Consider the following 15,916-nt stretch of genomic DNA (forward strand, 5'->3'; position numbering starts at 1 on the left):
ACTTTCATTCTTTAACATTACTTTGAAACAATAATTAAAAACGTTATTCAAATATTTTTGTTTTTCCCCCTTGTTTTTTACTATATTAGACAATGTAGTTTTAGAAATTCCATACGTATGAGCTAATTTTTTCTTGCTTTCTCCCTTTTCAATTCCTTTTAATATTTCATACTTTTTATGAAACTCAAGTTCAACTAACTTTCTTTTCGAAGTCATTTTATGTAAAACTTATAACACAAAGAGCAACAAGCTGAACTCTCCTAGTTCAATAAGGCAGTTGAAAATGAAAATGTTCTATCTCTTAATCCTTTGCACCAGAAATAAATAACTTTACTCTTAAGCACAGTTCCAGTGTTGCCACAAAACATTGCAACTGGAAGATTTGTACTTTTCTACTGACACCTGTTTTCATTGAACAGAGTACAAAAGGTTATCTCAAATAGAACAACAAAAGAAAAAGTTTTTAACACTATGTCATGATTGAAAACGATCGACCTGGAAATGCGGAGCAAGATAGCTTTTTTGCGGAGCTGCTGAGTTTAGCTTTGATGCGGAGCAGTTGGCAACTCTGCATCAAAGCATTAAAATTATTCATGGAAAGCTATAAAAAAAATAATAAAATAAAACAATTTGCTTAGTTAAGTTTTAAAAAATAAACCAAGTGGTCAATTTACAAAGAATTTTTTACAACATTACAAACCAAATTTGGTGTACATTAGTGGTTAAGATAGAGAGGTGGTCAAGTTATAGAGATTTTCCTTCATTTTATAACATAGGACTAATTCCGTTCCTGACAAAAGTGGTCAACATATGCAGGTGGTCAACTTTACACATTTTACTATAGGGCAATTCCATTGTGACGGGTGTGACGTTGAGACGCTATTTTTGAGAGTTGTATCTGAGTTTTACCCAATTAATAACTTAGTAAACACCAACAAAGTTTTAAATGATGTTAACCTATGCATTTGCTTAAATAATTAAGCTAAAAAGAAACTGGAAGTTTTCAATTTTTCTAAAAAAATATTTTAAATTTTGTGACGGGTGTGACGTTTTCTGGACATGAGTTTTCACTTACCTTTGCATTTGTACAATTTCCTGTGAATTTTTTAATGTTTCATTTCTGTAGCATTTTTTTTCTATTGAATGAGATTCAGATGAAACTTAAAACACAAGATTTATAGCACAATTAAATGTTTTTACCTCGTAGGAATTTTTTTTCTGGCGTGACGGGTGTGACAGTGTGCCAATTGTGAATTTGAGAAGCAAATTTTTGAAGAACAGTGATCAGTACAACTATTAAACTGGACAATACTTAACAGATACTTACAATTTATTGGAAATAACACCTATACAAACATACATACAACTGTTTTAGAACCTTCAGTAGCCTGTACTTGTTACAAGGGCTTGTGGAGCAACTTTTTAAAGAAGAGTACAGACAAATAGAAGAGTACATACAAATAGTGAGCTTGACAATAGTTAATATATACTTACATTTTATAAGAAATTAAATCCTATACCTATATGTACCATTGTTTTAGAACTTATAATGGCCTCTACTTGTTACAAGGGCTGGTGGAGCAACTTTTTTAATAATTACCGATATTTTTTCAGATGAAATATCTTCTTTTTCTGGCCAAATCCAATGGGGTCCACTAGCCTGCATATATTTTAAACTTACTTCTTCTTTCGTGATGTCAATGTCCAAAACAGTAGCATAATAAAATTTATTTATGCAGTGCTTCGTACTGCTGCCTGTAGTGGTAAGTGAAACCAAAACAAAATCACCAATTGAAAGCTCAGGTGGTTGTAGGATCCTGCTAGGAGGAAGATCTACTGTTTGAGTTGAAGTGACAGCTACTTTTTTCAATGTAGACTTAGCAGTCTTTCCAATTAAAAGATTTGTAGAATCGCACACCTGAAAGTAGTGAAACGGTTTTATGCCTTCTATTGCGATAGATTTGTCCCATCTTGATGACAACATTGCCTTTGACTGTAGTATTTGATGAGCTGTGACGTAAAAAGATGTAATATTGAAGAAAAACAGCTTCTGTTGTAGGAAAGAAACTTTGATCTCTTCACCATCAGAATCACAAAAGAACTCTCACAAAGAGATAGAGTTATATGAGATAAAGTTACAGTTTAAAAATGTAAACCACATTTAATTCTATGGCACAGTTATGTCTATATAAAATTAATCTTATAATTTGTATTTATCAGAAAATTTATGAAGAATGAAAGAAAAATGAAACACTAAATAATTACAATTCTTGCCAAATTCAAATGTTTTGAATTTCAGGATTTATTACTATTTTTTAATCTTTTAATTTTTTGTGAAACAGAAGTATGTAAACTGTTCTATTAAATCTACGAATTATTTTGAAATTTAGAAAGTGTTTTAAGTGTCACAATGATTTTGTCACACTTGTCACCCCAAAATTTTCATATTAATTTTTTTAATCAATTTTTTTTTTGTGTCATACTTAATCAGATGCACAATAATTAGACTTTTATGAAATTTCATGCTTTTTCATCGAATACTGCATTTGCTATGCTATATTAAGCATCTTTTCTGTGACGGATGTGACAGACAGACCTTATAAGTATATTTGTATTACAAATGTTCTTCAATGTATTTTTAGCAAATATTAAGTACTTTAAATGATAGTCAAAGGTCAGAAATGACAATAAATGTATGCAAAATAAAAATGCTACAGTTTGAAGTATTGTTTCAGAGAGAATGAAAATACCCTATTTTTTCAAACTGAAAGTTTTTTATGTTGCACTAACTTTAAGCCCCAAAAAATGAAAAACAGTAATTATAATGAAAATATTCTTTATAGTTTCATAATCCTCATATTATTACCTTTAATTTGACATATTATTTATTGCAAAAGGACAATTTTGAAATTTTTACCCTCATGTCCACTTTTTCGTGGAAATGCCCTATACCATTTTTATGAAAAAACATGAATATTGACCATTTGGTTGTAACTTTTAGTTTTTATTTTCGTAAAATAAATCAATCCACCCTGTAAAAAAATCACTTTTCAATCAATCATTTATTTAAACTCAAAAAAGTGAAGTGGGCAAGGCAGTTGCCCCTCTTGTCTTCCCTCCCCCCTCCCTGGAATTTTGGTTGGATTCATCATTAAAGGTGCAGATTAGTGGTCGCAACTCGCCAATTGGTAACCAAAAAATTTGAGCGACAACCGAAATTTTTGGGACCTCCCTCTCAAATAAAGTTCTTATATTTTAGTTGTTATTTCCTTTAATACTTGGTGTTTTTTACAATTTATTGTGTTATAGTTGTTTTAGTCAACATTTTGGTTAACATAGTCATCTATGCCTTAAAATAGTCACACTTTTAGTCACCAATGGCAGCCCTGCAATTCTTCCCACACATTAATCTTTGAGAACAAACTGTTTTCCACTGAAATATTTGAATTTAGCCTAATTTAAACATATTAATAATTTGTAAGAAAATAGATTTCATGACCCATTAATATGATAAGTATTAGTTTTAACCCATGCTTAAAAACAGCTTGCATTGGAAAGGCAACCTAGATTCGGTGGGTCACTCGGCACACAATGTTGATCCATGTGGCCCGTCATTTTGCTTAATGTTACAAATTGAAACATGCGACAAAAGACAATGTTAAAAATTTGGAAACAAATATTCAGGAATAAGTTTCTGGAAAACAGATGCATTCAATAAAAGATTCATAGTAGTGATAACAGAGGCCGTTGTGGCCTGATCAGTAAGGCGTCACACTCATAACTTTGCAGGTTGGCTGAAGTTCCTGTTGTTATGGTGACTGGGGGCATGTTAAATATGTTCATGGTCACAAAGTCTTCCAAGTACCCACTCCAAATTAATACCTCTGAGTATGCTAGGTCAAGGGCTCCTGGTCTGAATAAAAAAACAGAGCTGCTTTTAAGGTCCCATCTAACCGGTTTAACTACCGACTTTGGGGCAGTGGTAGGTGACAGCGACCCTGGAGTGTATAGTGATAACAACGATTGCTGGACTATGATTATCATTCTTTTTCCATATTTTCCTATGTTATTCAGAAACATGTTAACATTTTGAATTTTTTTTTGTGTTCCAGCCCGCAAGAATTATTTTGATATGAGATGCGATCTTTGGGTAGAAAAAAGTTGCGCACCACTGGAAAAGGTGTTTCTCTGTGAGCAATGGCATTTCTAAAACTTAAACAGCTGTCAGACGAATTCAACAAATTATGCAATTCAAAGACTTATTAAAACTTCGCAGCAAAATTGGATTAACGCATGACAGATCACAAGAACAAAAAAAAATTACCTGCATCTTGTAGCGTAAATACTAATTCACACTTGGGACTTCAAACTTTGGGATTGTTGTTAAAATGCAAATTAAAACAAAACTCAGAGGCAGTAAAAGAATTGTTAAATTAATAAATAAGCAAAAGCAATATTCATGATACTTTTCGCATTAATATTTAGAAAAATGATTAGAAAAGTAAAAATTTACACTTTACAAAGCGTATTTTGTTTACATCTCAAATGTGTACACGTGAACACGAAACTGAACTGAAATGAAGCAGGTCCTTTAAATGCCAATCTAAAATTGAAATTTTTTAATTTACACGGAATTTACCCTGCATCTCGTTATAAAATTGTTTGATATTTCTTCGATTTCATGAAGAATATAATGAAAACCTTTCAAGGGCTTTGAACCTAAAACGACATTTCCGTAGTTTTTTTTTTTTTTTTTTGATAAAAGGTATGAACTGAAAAGAAATGAGTTTAGAGAAACGACCAATCACAGCAGGAGCAGGGATGATGCAGAAAACATCAACAAAACGAAATGAAACGTGTTTGTTGTTTATAATTATAAGTTAATATTCTTATTTACCAATCGCTATTAACAAAATATGATTTTTATGCAGTTTATTTCTCATCGTGTAATATTATTCCCGAAAGTTTTGCTGGAACAAGAAAATTGATCATTACAAATCTTTTGGACAATATTTAACTTGATTTACTTTGAAGTAAGTGCATTTACCTCTGAAGAATAATAATACTTTTATACTTCTAATTCATTAAATATTTCCAACCTGAAAATTAAATTATTCAATGCTTTTAAAAGTATCCTTTCGTTAGGGATAGGAATTTTGTAGTTTTTTGTGACTCAAAACCAGATCCATCTGAAGGAAAGTGGAAACCTCAACCCTTTCAGGGCCGATAAGAGGCCATGTCAGCCTATTGCGACTCACATGTCAGTCCCACTCGGAATCGGAGTAGTGTAATTTCTTTTAAAAAGTTTAATAGGGGGAGTAAAACTGAAAAGGGGCTCGCCTTGGCTCTCGGCTTCTCTGATGGACCTACCTTAATACCATACTGTCACAACCTAACAAGATAATAGTTCTACTGGCATAATTTTTTACATTTGTATGTACCAAAGTTGTATTTCATTCAAGAAACATGTCATTTATTTTGCAAAATTCTGCTTTGTGACTTCTATTTTGAGTTTTATTGAGAAAAATATTTTATTCTTTGTATTGACTCAGGGTACGTCTATTGTGAAAACAGTTTGTTAAACCTCAAATTTTTAACATTGTCATGAATTCTGGCAGAAAAAGAGGGTTTATCTCCATCTTTTCATTGGAGATTGTTTTGTTAATTTGTATGAGTGCCAAGCCGGATCTACGTACCCGCAGACCCCACAGTGTGGAAGGGTTGTGGGGGGGGGGGGGAGGCACAGCACTGGGAGGGGCACACTGCTCAGTACAGTGGGTGGTAAGGAGCCTTGGTGAGTTTTTGCACTGGGCCAAGAATTTGTAGATCCGGACCACCCTTAGTAAAATTTCAGAGTGTGCATCTCAATCAGGACCAGAACCTGCACTTTTGCCAGGTGTGAGTTATACGCTGTACTACATTGTGTAGTTTACCAGCAAAGAAAAATGCATGACATAAGCAGAGAAAATTGCAATGAATGGTTTATCCATTGCTGTAACCAGAAAATAATTTTGGGGAAGGTTTAAAAACTTTCATGCTTAGCTTTACGGAAGAATTTGGAAATTTTAAAATTTAAACAAACATTCAAATATCAACTTTTTGGCTGGGGGGTTGAACCCTAAGAACCCTCCCCCCTGTATATGGCCCTGGTACTCATAACATTTTTATTTACATGTATAGTTGCCCTGCTAAGTGTTTGGATATTACAGAGCTATTTCTCACTCTTCTAACTGCTGCCAAGAACCTGCCATAACGGGTGGTCACTAGAGCTGGGTGATATACCATAATGCATCGATACATATTTATTAGGGCGTTAACGATATTCAGATTTAAATCTGTCCGATATATCGTCTGACCGGACTTAACTAAGAACTAATTGATATAATGACTTCAAATGCATATTTATTCATAATTCTTTGTGCTTAATGAGTGGATCATACCTACCAACTCTTCCAGATTTCCCAGAAGTTTTACGGATTTTCATATTTCTTTCCTTTGTTATGATTATGAGCAAAATTTTCCAGTATTTTCGTGCTTTTGCACAACAAAAAAAATTTATCTCGGCAGTTTTGGCACTAAGAATGCACCAATGCTGCACTACGCCATGTCTAAAGCCAGGGTTGCCGTAAGAGAATTCACTTGCTTCATTCAGATAGAATCCTACAAGAGACGCTTGTTCCATTAGATGAATATCATTCCGGAAGCTTAAGCAGTTTTTACTAGAGTACCTACTTCGAAAATGTATGTAAGTTTCTGTATTTGAGAAGTAAAGCCTTTCGATCCATCGTTTTACGCCCGTTTGATTTCAAGGAGATACCAATATCGTTGTTGAGAGTTGACGTTGAAGTGGTATTGAAACAAGCGGGGTTGTATCTTTTTCGTTCAAGATCAGACAGTTCATTTGATATGACTTATCAAACATAGGTTGCGGAATTGGGGTAGCATATATTGGGATTTCTGGTTCTTTGTGGAACATCGATTGTCGTAGAAAAACGAGAATAAACTTGCATTTCTGAACTTGTATGGTTTTTGCAAATTATTTAAGGGGAGAAAATTTTAATGTGCAGATGATTTAAATATGGGTGTTACCCCCCCCTCGAAAGTTTACATGGCACTTTCCTCTCCCCGCCTAAAAATGTTATTCTCCAATAATGAGATCTGTTTCACAAAGACTTGAAAATTTTCAAGTAAGTGCCCGTTGTAACATTTCAACAATTCGGTCTGTGCTTGCGACCCCCCTCAATGCATGAGCAGGGAGGAGGGTGCTATAGCGAATATTATTGAAAAAAATTACATAAATATTGCTTACTGAAGGCTGTTATCAATTGTGTATTTTCATGTGAATAGGTATATGTCCAAGTGCCCCCCCCCCCAAAGATAACCTCTTCAATTAAAACACCCCCCCCCCCAAAATAAACATGAGCTCTCATTAAAGAGACTAATATCCGTTTAAAAAACCTTTATTAATTATTTCAGTGGTAAAATCTATCTCATGAATCCCCCCCCCCCCCAAGGAAAGGCACTTCTACTTCAGCTATTATTATTAAAATAAATTACTGAAATATTTATAGATCAAGATTTACGATTACTTTTCTTTACTGCAGATCATGTAGCTAGGAGTGCCAATTTTCCCCAAGTGCATTGCCCCCCCCCTTTCAATTTTATCATGCCTCCTCCCCCCCCCAAAAAAAAAACAGGATCCTCAAAAAATAGGACTAAATCCTTTTGAAATAACATCTCTGATTCTTTCAGTTATATAGTCCGCTTCATGCCGCCCCCCCATGTGCATACCCCCATCAGCAATTATTTTTGGGATAAACTACTTTAATACTTAGCTTTTAAAATGTCCAATGACTTCCCTTTATTGCAGATATCAATATACAAGTAATATAGTTAGGAAAGCACATCCCCCCCAACTGCGACGACACCCCTCAATTGTACTGATCGTCATTCCCCCCCCCCCCCCCCGAAAAAAACTGGCTCCCCTTGTGAAGAGTCTAAAATCCTTTAAAAATAACTCCTCTGATAGTTTCAGTGGTATTGTGAGCCTCATGCCCCCCATCCTTCAAATGGGCACCCCAGCTTTATCATTAGAATAAATTGCTGGAATATTTACATTTCAAGATTTTCGTAGGTTTTTCTCTATTGCAGATCTGAATATATAGGTCATAATGCTAGGACTGCCAATCCCCAAAAAGTGCGATGGCCCCCCCCCCTCATCTTAAATTTTACCGACCTCCCGCCCCCTCCCAAAAAAAAAAAACAACAGTTTGAGTCTCTGGTTAGGAGACTAAAATACTTTTAAAATAGGTTCCCTGATGATTTCAATTTCATAGTCAACTTCAACCTCCCCCCCCCCCCTCCAAGTTGGCGACAAAATTTGGCGACCAAAAGACTGGTGATATATTGCCAAGTGTCCGACAAATTATATCACCACTTGAGTTTACATCGAAATTAACAATGATTCCCCCCCAAAAAGGGGCAAAAGACCCCCTTAGGAACATCCGAATGCAACCAAAAGAGAAGGTGCACAACTAGACCGCACTAGGAGTCTACGTACCAAATTTCAACTTTCTAGGACATACCATTTTTGAGTTATGCGAGATACATACACACATACGCACATACATACATACATACATACGGACGTCACGAGAAAATTCGCTGTAATTAACTCGGGAATCATCATTATGGATATTTCGCGTGTCTATACGTTCTTAGGCACTTATCTACGTGTGGTCGAGTTGAAAAAAAAACTCAATATTCATTCGGGGTGAGTAAAATGGAAATTACGGTCGATTTTTGAATGAAAATTTTTTCGCGAATACAATACTTCCTTTTTTGTAAAAGGAAATAAAAAGGGCTTAAAGTGTTATTCTTCAGACCAATCATAATCTTTTCCTTTTATAAGACTCATTATTTAGTTTCTGTGTCTTTTTTCCAAAATAAGGGATAAGGGGAGGTGGGGTAAGTTGGACCGCTCTCAATTACTTTAATAATATTAATATTTTTAGTTTTATTTTATGTCCAACAAATAGTTCCTATGGTCCTACAAATCCTATAGTGAAATCACATGGTACATATTGAACAAATTTTATTCCAGAAAGTGTTATTTCAGCAGTCCTGAGTAATTTTCAGGAAACTGTAACTTTATTTTTTTTTTTAAATGGTTTTCATCAAAATTGAGGAAACAAATTGAACTCCTTTCTAAAAGTAAGTTCTTATAGTTCACAATAATTGGCAATTGTTTCATTTTTTGTCAAAAAAAAAAAAAAAATGACATTACCTCTTCAGACCAAAAACGTGGGGTAGGTTGGTCCACTCTTTGTGGGGCACGTTGGACCGGACCAACCTACCCCACATAATTTTAAAACTTATTTCTTGCAATACAAATACAAATGTGATGATCAGCAACAGCCTCTAACTAGGCTGTCCCCCCCCCCCAGCAGGGTTCGTGTTTTTTTCTTATTTTTTTAAGTAAAAATAAAACGAGCTGATGTGTGCATCACATGACTTCCTTTTACTCCAATTTAATGTCATTTCCACATTATTGGCAATTTTAATGTGATTCAATTGTTTACTCTCTAAATATCACCCAGTGGCCATATTGATACCAAATAAAAAAAAAAAAACCATCGCAAAATTTGTCGCCAAGTTGGCTACCAAAAGACTGGCGATGTATCGCCAAGTGTTCGACAAATTATAACACCACTTGAGTTTACAGCGAAATTAATAATGATTTCCCCCCTAAAAGGGGAAAAAGACCCTCTTAGGAACATCCGAATGCAACCAAAATTGAAGGTGCACAACTAGGCCCCACTAGGAGTCTACGTAGCAAATTTCAACTTTCTAGGGCATACCGTTTTTGAGTTATGCGACACAGATACACACATACACACATACATACGTACATACAGACGTCACGAGAAAATTCGTTATAATTAACTCGGGGGGATTAATGGATATTTCGGGTGTCTGTAGGTTCCAAGGCATATATCCACGTGTGGTCGGGTCGAAAAAAAAACAAACTCAACATTCATTCGGGGGTGAGAAAAATGGAAATTAAGGCCGATTTTTGAGTGAAATTTTTTTTGCGAATACAATACTTCCTCTTTTGTAAAAGGAAGAAAAAGGCGGATTTTTTAAAAAATTTAAATCAGTTTTTTTAAAAATCTTCTAAAATTTGTAGATATTAATTACGTTACATATATGAACATAATATATTTCATACAATTGATTCACTTTACTTTTAAAATTAAGATAAGTTCTCTAACTATTCAATAATATTTTAAGATTTATAAATACGTTATAATGCTTAGATAAGATGTGATTTTGTTTTACGTTTTGCTTAAAGATAAGGTTTCCCTTATCATGTACGTTTTTAGTGTAAAATAATATGTTTAACAATTACTTTTCTGAACTATATTAGTCATGGTGTATAAGAAAAGCTTCATATTTTTTATTTTGTTCAAAACTAATTTTGGAGTAAAAGCAATATAGAGTGAAAATCTGTTACACACACAGAAAGAGGGATCTATAATAGTTTTGCCTGTTGAAGTTAAGATAGTGTAACGCAGTGTAGTTAAATTTAGAGCAATACATTCTAAAAATGCAAAATTAATTTATGAAAGTAAAATCAACTGATTTTAATTAATGATTTTGTTAAAAAACATCACTTAATTTAAATCAATGATTTAAAAAAAAATCACTTGATTAAATCATGATTTTAATCACGATTTAAATCAAACTGATTTAAATCAACGAACCCTGGTGCCTTGTCAATTTATTAGTCCCCAATGAAGATTAATGGCACTTTTAAAGCTATCTACTCTCTTGCCTATTATAGCCTCTTCCGGTATACTGTTCTGAGTACCCACAAACCTACTATAAAGTAGTAATTTTTTCTTAATTTGTGTTACATTAACATATCCATAAAATATGCGACTACATAAATATTTTATTATGGGGTGACATCAATAAAAACTCGAAAAATATAACAGTTATAAAATATTTTTAGGTTGTAAATCTTTGTTTTGTATGTATGTCTTCAAGCATTTCATTCGACTTTCCCATTGATTTTATTTTCTACTATTGTATATAATAGTCTAATCATGCCCAATAGCATATTCACATTTTTAAATTTTATTACTTTTAAGTAAATTATGATCTAAAATTAGCTGCACCAATGTGTAATTAAAAAAAAAATTAGATTTATGAAATTTTATAGCTAATGGTTCTTTTTTAATTAAATGATTAATTCATAATAGAAAATGTATTAGAATAATATACTAATATTATTACACCATAACAATAAATTTATGCATGTATAATCAGTTTATTTTTCATTTCGTCCATTTTGTCCATTTCGTCCAGTTTCTTCCGGCGTCCCGGACTTTTTACAAAAAAGTGGACAAAATAGCAACCCTGCCACCTGACCCTAAAAATCGAGTTCTTTATGTGAAAAAGGTTGACAAAATGGAACAGTCTGAAACATTTTGAGGGGTGCTTATGAGTGTCTAAAATTAGTGTGCATCTTTTTCATAGCATCATATTATAGAAATCCTTTTCACAACACAAAATTTTAACTTACGAAAGGGGTCTTGGAACGTATCCCTTGAATAAGTCAAATCTCAACTACAAATCTTTTTTAGCTGTTTGAAGCCGTTCTGGCATTTTTTCAGCTCCAACTTATTGTCTTTATTGAACAATTATGAAAACTTTTTAGCAAATTTAATTTGTGAATGCAAACTATGAAACAAATTGGAAGAAGATCATTAATGCAAAACGTGCTGTAAATCAAATTGTCTGGAAAAAAAAAGGTGAAGATTGCAGATTTATTTTGTGAGTTGGTCCCAAAAGTGCTAACTACTAAAACACATGCTTAAATTTTCAATCCCGCCCCAATTTCCCGTTTTCCCATTAGGTGCTTCTTTTATCACTAATCCATCAGAATAGGTAAAATTGAGGAATTTTTTTGTAAATTGTAGGTTTATTAAGCCCAGTTTTTGACAATCTTTGCTAATGTTAGTGGGAAGAAAAGTTCTAGGCAGTTTTTTGAAATGGAACTCCAAGAAACTTAATTGTAGATGATCTTCAATGATGACGTTGGGGAGGGCAGTTTGGAGCTCTCTGCTTTGATTTTTTTGAAATTGAAGCCAGTACTAAAAAATTTTTATCTGTTGTCATTTTCTCTTTGTTAGCAAATTAAATACCCGTAATTGATTTTAGTACATAAGCAAGACTTTTAAATTAATTTTCCATTTTCCCTCTTGATTCTGCTTTCTCTACTAAATGTACTTATTTTCTGAAGAAGCAACTAACATGGGCAATATTTTACTTTAAACTTAAAAGAGAATTTTTATGTTATCATTTTTCTAATTCATAATTTAATTATTAATTAGATTCCACCGAGACAGCAAATCACAGCAATTTGTTAGCTGTAATACTTAAATTTGAAATGCCACAAAGATTGCTAAACTTTGTAGTTGTAATTCTACTTAAGATACGAGAACACACAAGAAAGATACGGACGAAAGTTTTGTGCTGACTACAAAACCCTAATGTTTTTTGGCGAATCAATTCTGGAAATTGTGATACTTTTTTAAAGCTGAGGCATTTTAAGTTTTAATAAAAAAAGTATCTGATTTAAATTTTGCTTAAAATCATTCAAAATCACCGTAGCTAAGCATTTAAAGTTAAAACTGCGTTCATGGTAAAGATAGACTAGATGTTAATAAAGAAGTGCGCCCTTTGGCGATGTCAATCACGTGTTTGGCTCGAAGGAGAACAAATTGGTGCTAAGCAGACGGCGAATGTGAATACTACTGGTGCACTTTTCTATCTGCAAAATCGCCCCAAAAGTTGCCCATAGTAGCACAACTTTTCCCATCCTGTTTGTTCTGGTTAATCTTTTCCTTAGAGCTAGAATTATAAATGGAGGGAGAGAAGTCAAATCATTGGCTTAGCAAAAGCTTGGGCAAAGATCTCAAGTCACGTGGCTTAACTACGACGAATGGTTGACACGTTTTGCGTGAAACTAGCGAAAGAAACCTGATTTCTTCTAATGCTTCGTCTTAAAATCTGTCACGTGATTTGGTGTGTCTGTTTCAGTAATGAAAGTCTTCATTCCTATTTTATCTCTTCTCGATGATCTTTTCCTTGAACGCAGTATAGTTGAAACGTGTGAGAGACATTTTGAACTATAATTTAGATGATCTTTATTGCCTCTTTCCCGTTGATGTCTCTGACACAGTAAGCACGAGGACTCCTAGCTCCTTCAGGAATTTTCAAGAGAGATTGTATCAATGTAAGTTTGTATGTACCTGTGGGGATCTCGCAGCAAATTGCTTATTATTTAGCTATTTCTGCGCTAGAAGTATAAAATCTCAATGTTGAAAGAAATTAATTTCTTTTCGAAAGATGCAAATATTTCCAGCATAAGTACACATACATGCAGTGCATTTATATATTTATATGTAATTTTCATTTAATTTATATATTTCTCTCTTTGTATATATATATATATATATATATATATATATATATATATATATATATATATATATATATATATATATATATATATATATGATCACATTAACGTTTTAATCTTTTCTTATACAGTCATGTTTTTCAGGCAAATCACAGCAATTGTAAAACATTCATGAAAAATTTACGTCTGCTGTTTCAGCTGCAGACGTAATGCTGCGGGGGATTTTTGCTGCATCGGATCAACATAACACAGATGAAGAACAAGTTTGTTTCTTATTAATGAATTATAACTTACGGTAAAATGAATCATTTCGTTCTTTATTCTTTGTAATTCAATACATTCTACCTTCTTAAAATTATTGTATTTGGAGCCTGAAAATGTGCATTGAAGATCTCAGTCTGCCAACTTAAAAATATTGTTCATTAAAAATTCGATACTAAGAATTACTATTTCTGCCATTTCATGTTTTGGAAATATGGATGCTAAAACACCTGCAGTTGTCAAGAAATTTCCAGTTCAGGATGATGGGTTTACTCTTGTATGTAGTCGACGAAGGAAAAAGCGTATAAATAAATTATGTGATCTGCTCGCAAAACATGGAGGTCCTGAAGTTCTTGCAATTGATAGGGAAGAGAAAAGCTTAAGCTTCAAAAAGGATACTTTATGGGACATCCAAAATGAAGTGGAAAGTTCAGAATATTTTAAAGCATTTAGAGAAAACTTGGTTACAGTGTTAAAGCACATTAATTCATCCCGAACAAGTTCAGAGGATACTTTAACTGAATTTGATACAAAAGATCCGTCAATAAATGTTGATTATACCGTAGATGTAATATGTTATGGATTGGGAAATTTTGCATCTTCAGTAATGTCCCGCTATCAACTTGGTTTTCTTTTAGCGTTGAAAGGTACGTTAGGAACCACCGGTTGTACGCAAGTTTATGATCCCATCTTTTCAAAACAAGAAGTGGCATTTCTCGAAGAAGTAGGCTTAGATGTTTTGGAGGTAGATGAAGAAGCGAAACGAACTGTCAAAAGAACTACAATCTTCTTCATGCCCCATTGCGATTTACATTTGTATAATAATCTCTTTTCCGCGAACTGGAATCCGAAAAGTCTTCAAAATCTGATACTGATCGGCAATTGTTTGGAGAACTATAAACTTCATCTCTGTGGAGATAGATATAGACAGCAGGCAAAATATGCGTATTATGTTACTGGATTTGAGACTGAAATAGCGATTACAAACTCTTTTTATCTCACTGATATTTTCAATGATATGAGCATACACTATTTCAGGTTAAATGACTTGCCCTCTGCTGAAAATGATCTTTGGAATGATCTTGGCGATTAACTCCTTTTTAAAGCAAGATATTGGTGATTTGTCTAGTAGAGCGCCCAAACTTTGATTAGTAAATTGAGCTTTTGTCCCACAAAGTCATCTTGTATATGTATAGTGCACCTCAGTTTTGTTGGCGCTTGGTGGAAGAATCAAAAGCATTGTACTCATAGGGAATGGGGAGGTAAATAAGTAAATCAAGATTCTCAGTTAGAGTGTGCTCTTTATCTGGAGGTTTAGCTCGAATTCTTCTTTAAAAATTTTCTTCTAACTGTTAATGGACAATTTCACGGGTAACTGACTGACAATTTAAAGCAAAACAGTAAATATTTTGTGACATTCAATGCAAAATGTTGTGCAAACGATCGTTTCCCCTGGATTATTTTATTTTTTAAGCTGAACTTAATGGTATATAATCGTATTCAGAAATATGGTAACTGACCGACATTTTAATAAGAAGTATGTCAGTCATTTGCCATGCTTTTAACATTTTTTTTTAAAAATCGTCCAAAATGTATTTTTAGAATTTAATTATAGCATTGAATTCAGCTTAAAAAATGCAATATTCCATGGGAAAAGATTGTTTTTACAATGTATATTTTGCGGTTAATGTTACAAAATACGTATTGTTTAGTTTCAGTTACCAGTGGAATTGCCTAAATAATAAACAACGGAAAAACTTGTTTCGACAACGCTTGATTATAGCAACCCATGTTTATCTTGTTTCCAACTGGATTTGCAGTGGACTCATCCAATGCGAGTGCTAACAATCCTGAATTGCACTATAATTCAGTTTTGTGTAAATAATAAACAAATATTTTCTCTATTAAGTTGTGTGTGTTTTAACAAGTACTTTTAAATGTTTCGTTTTCTCAACTGCTGGAAAAGCTCATTTTTAAGAGTTAAGTTTATCATTAGATAATACACTCCAGTGGCAAGTGATACTGATTTAATAGTGGTTTTGGCACGCAATCTAATGTTATTTCCCGCAAGCTTGACTGTTAGTTTGTCTAATGTTAATGTAATGCTTCCAGCAAAAACATAATAGATGATGTCTGATAAGAACCGGTCCTGATTTAAATTTT

At 33.4% G+C, this 15,916-nt stretch overlaps 2 protein-coding genes across 4 annotated transcripts in view; one reads left to right on the forward strand and one right to left on the reverse strand.

Annotated features, from left to right (window-relative positions):
* Nucleotides 1–4,562, reverse strand: part of LOC129224237 (CDK5 regulatory subunit-associated protein 3-like) — a 44,936-nt gene extending 40,374 nt beyond the window's left edge. For both annotated transcript variants that reach the window (XM_054858663.1, XM_054858662.1), the window contains exon 1: nt 4,325–4,562. In XM_054858663.1, coding sequence (XP_054714638.1) covers nt 4,325–4,330 — 6 coding nt within the window. In that variant the 5' untranslated portion in view covers nt 4,331–4,562. The remainder of the gene's footprint in view (nt 1–4,324) is intronic.
* Nucleotides 4,563–4,837: 275 nt separating this feature from the next.
* On the forward strand, nt 4,838–15,600 carry LOC129224283 (SRR1-like protein). 2 transcript variants are annotated; one of them, XM_054858711.1, is made up of 2 exons: nt 4,838–5,033; nt 13,637–15,600. In XM_054858711.1, the coding sequence occupies exon 2, from the start codon at nt 13,968–13,970 to the stop codon at nt 14,844–14,846; it is 879 nt and encodes a 292-aa protein (XP_054714686.1). In that variant the 5' UTR covers nt 4,838–5,033; nt 13,637–13,967; the 3' UTR covers nt 14,847–15,600. The 2 variants fall into 2 exon arrangements, with proteins under 2 accessions (XP_054714686.1, XP_054714687.1); XM_054858712.1 differs by having other exon boundaries at nt 13,691–15,600.
* Nucleotides 15,601–15,916: the final 316 nt, after the last annotated feature.

Source organism: Uloborus diversus, chromosome 6, assembly GCF_026930045.1.
Source record: "Uloborus diversus isolate 005 chromosome 6, Udiv.v.3.1, whole genome shotgun sequence".
NCBI lineage: Eukaryota > Metazoa > Arthropoda > Arachnida > Araneae > Uloboridae > Uloborus > Uloborus diversus.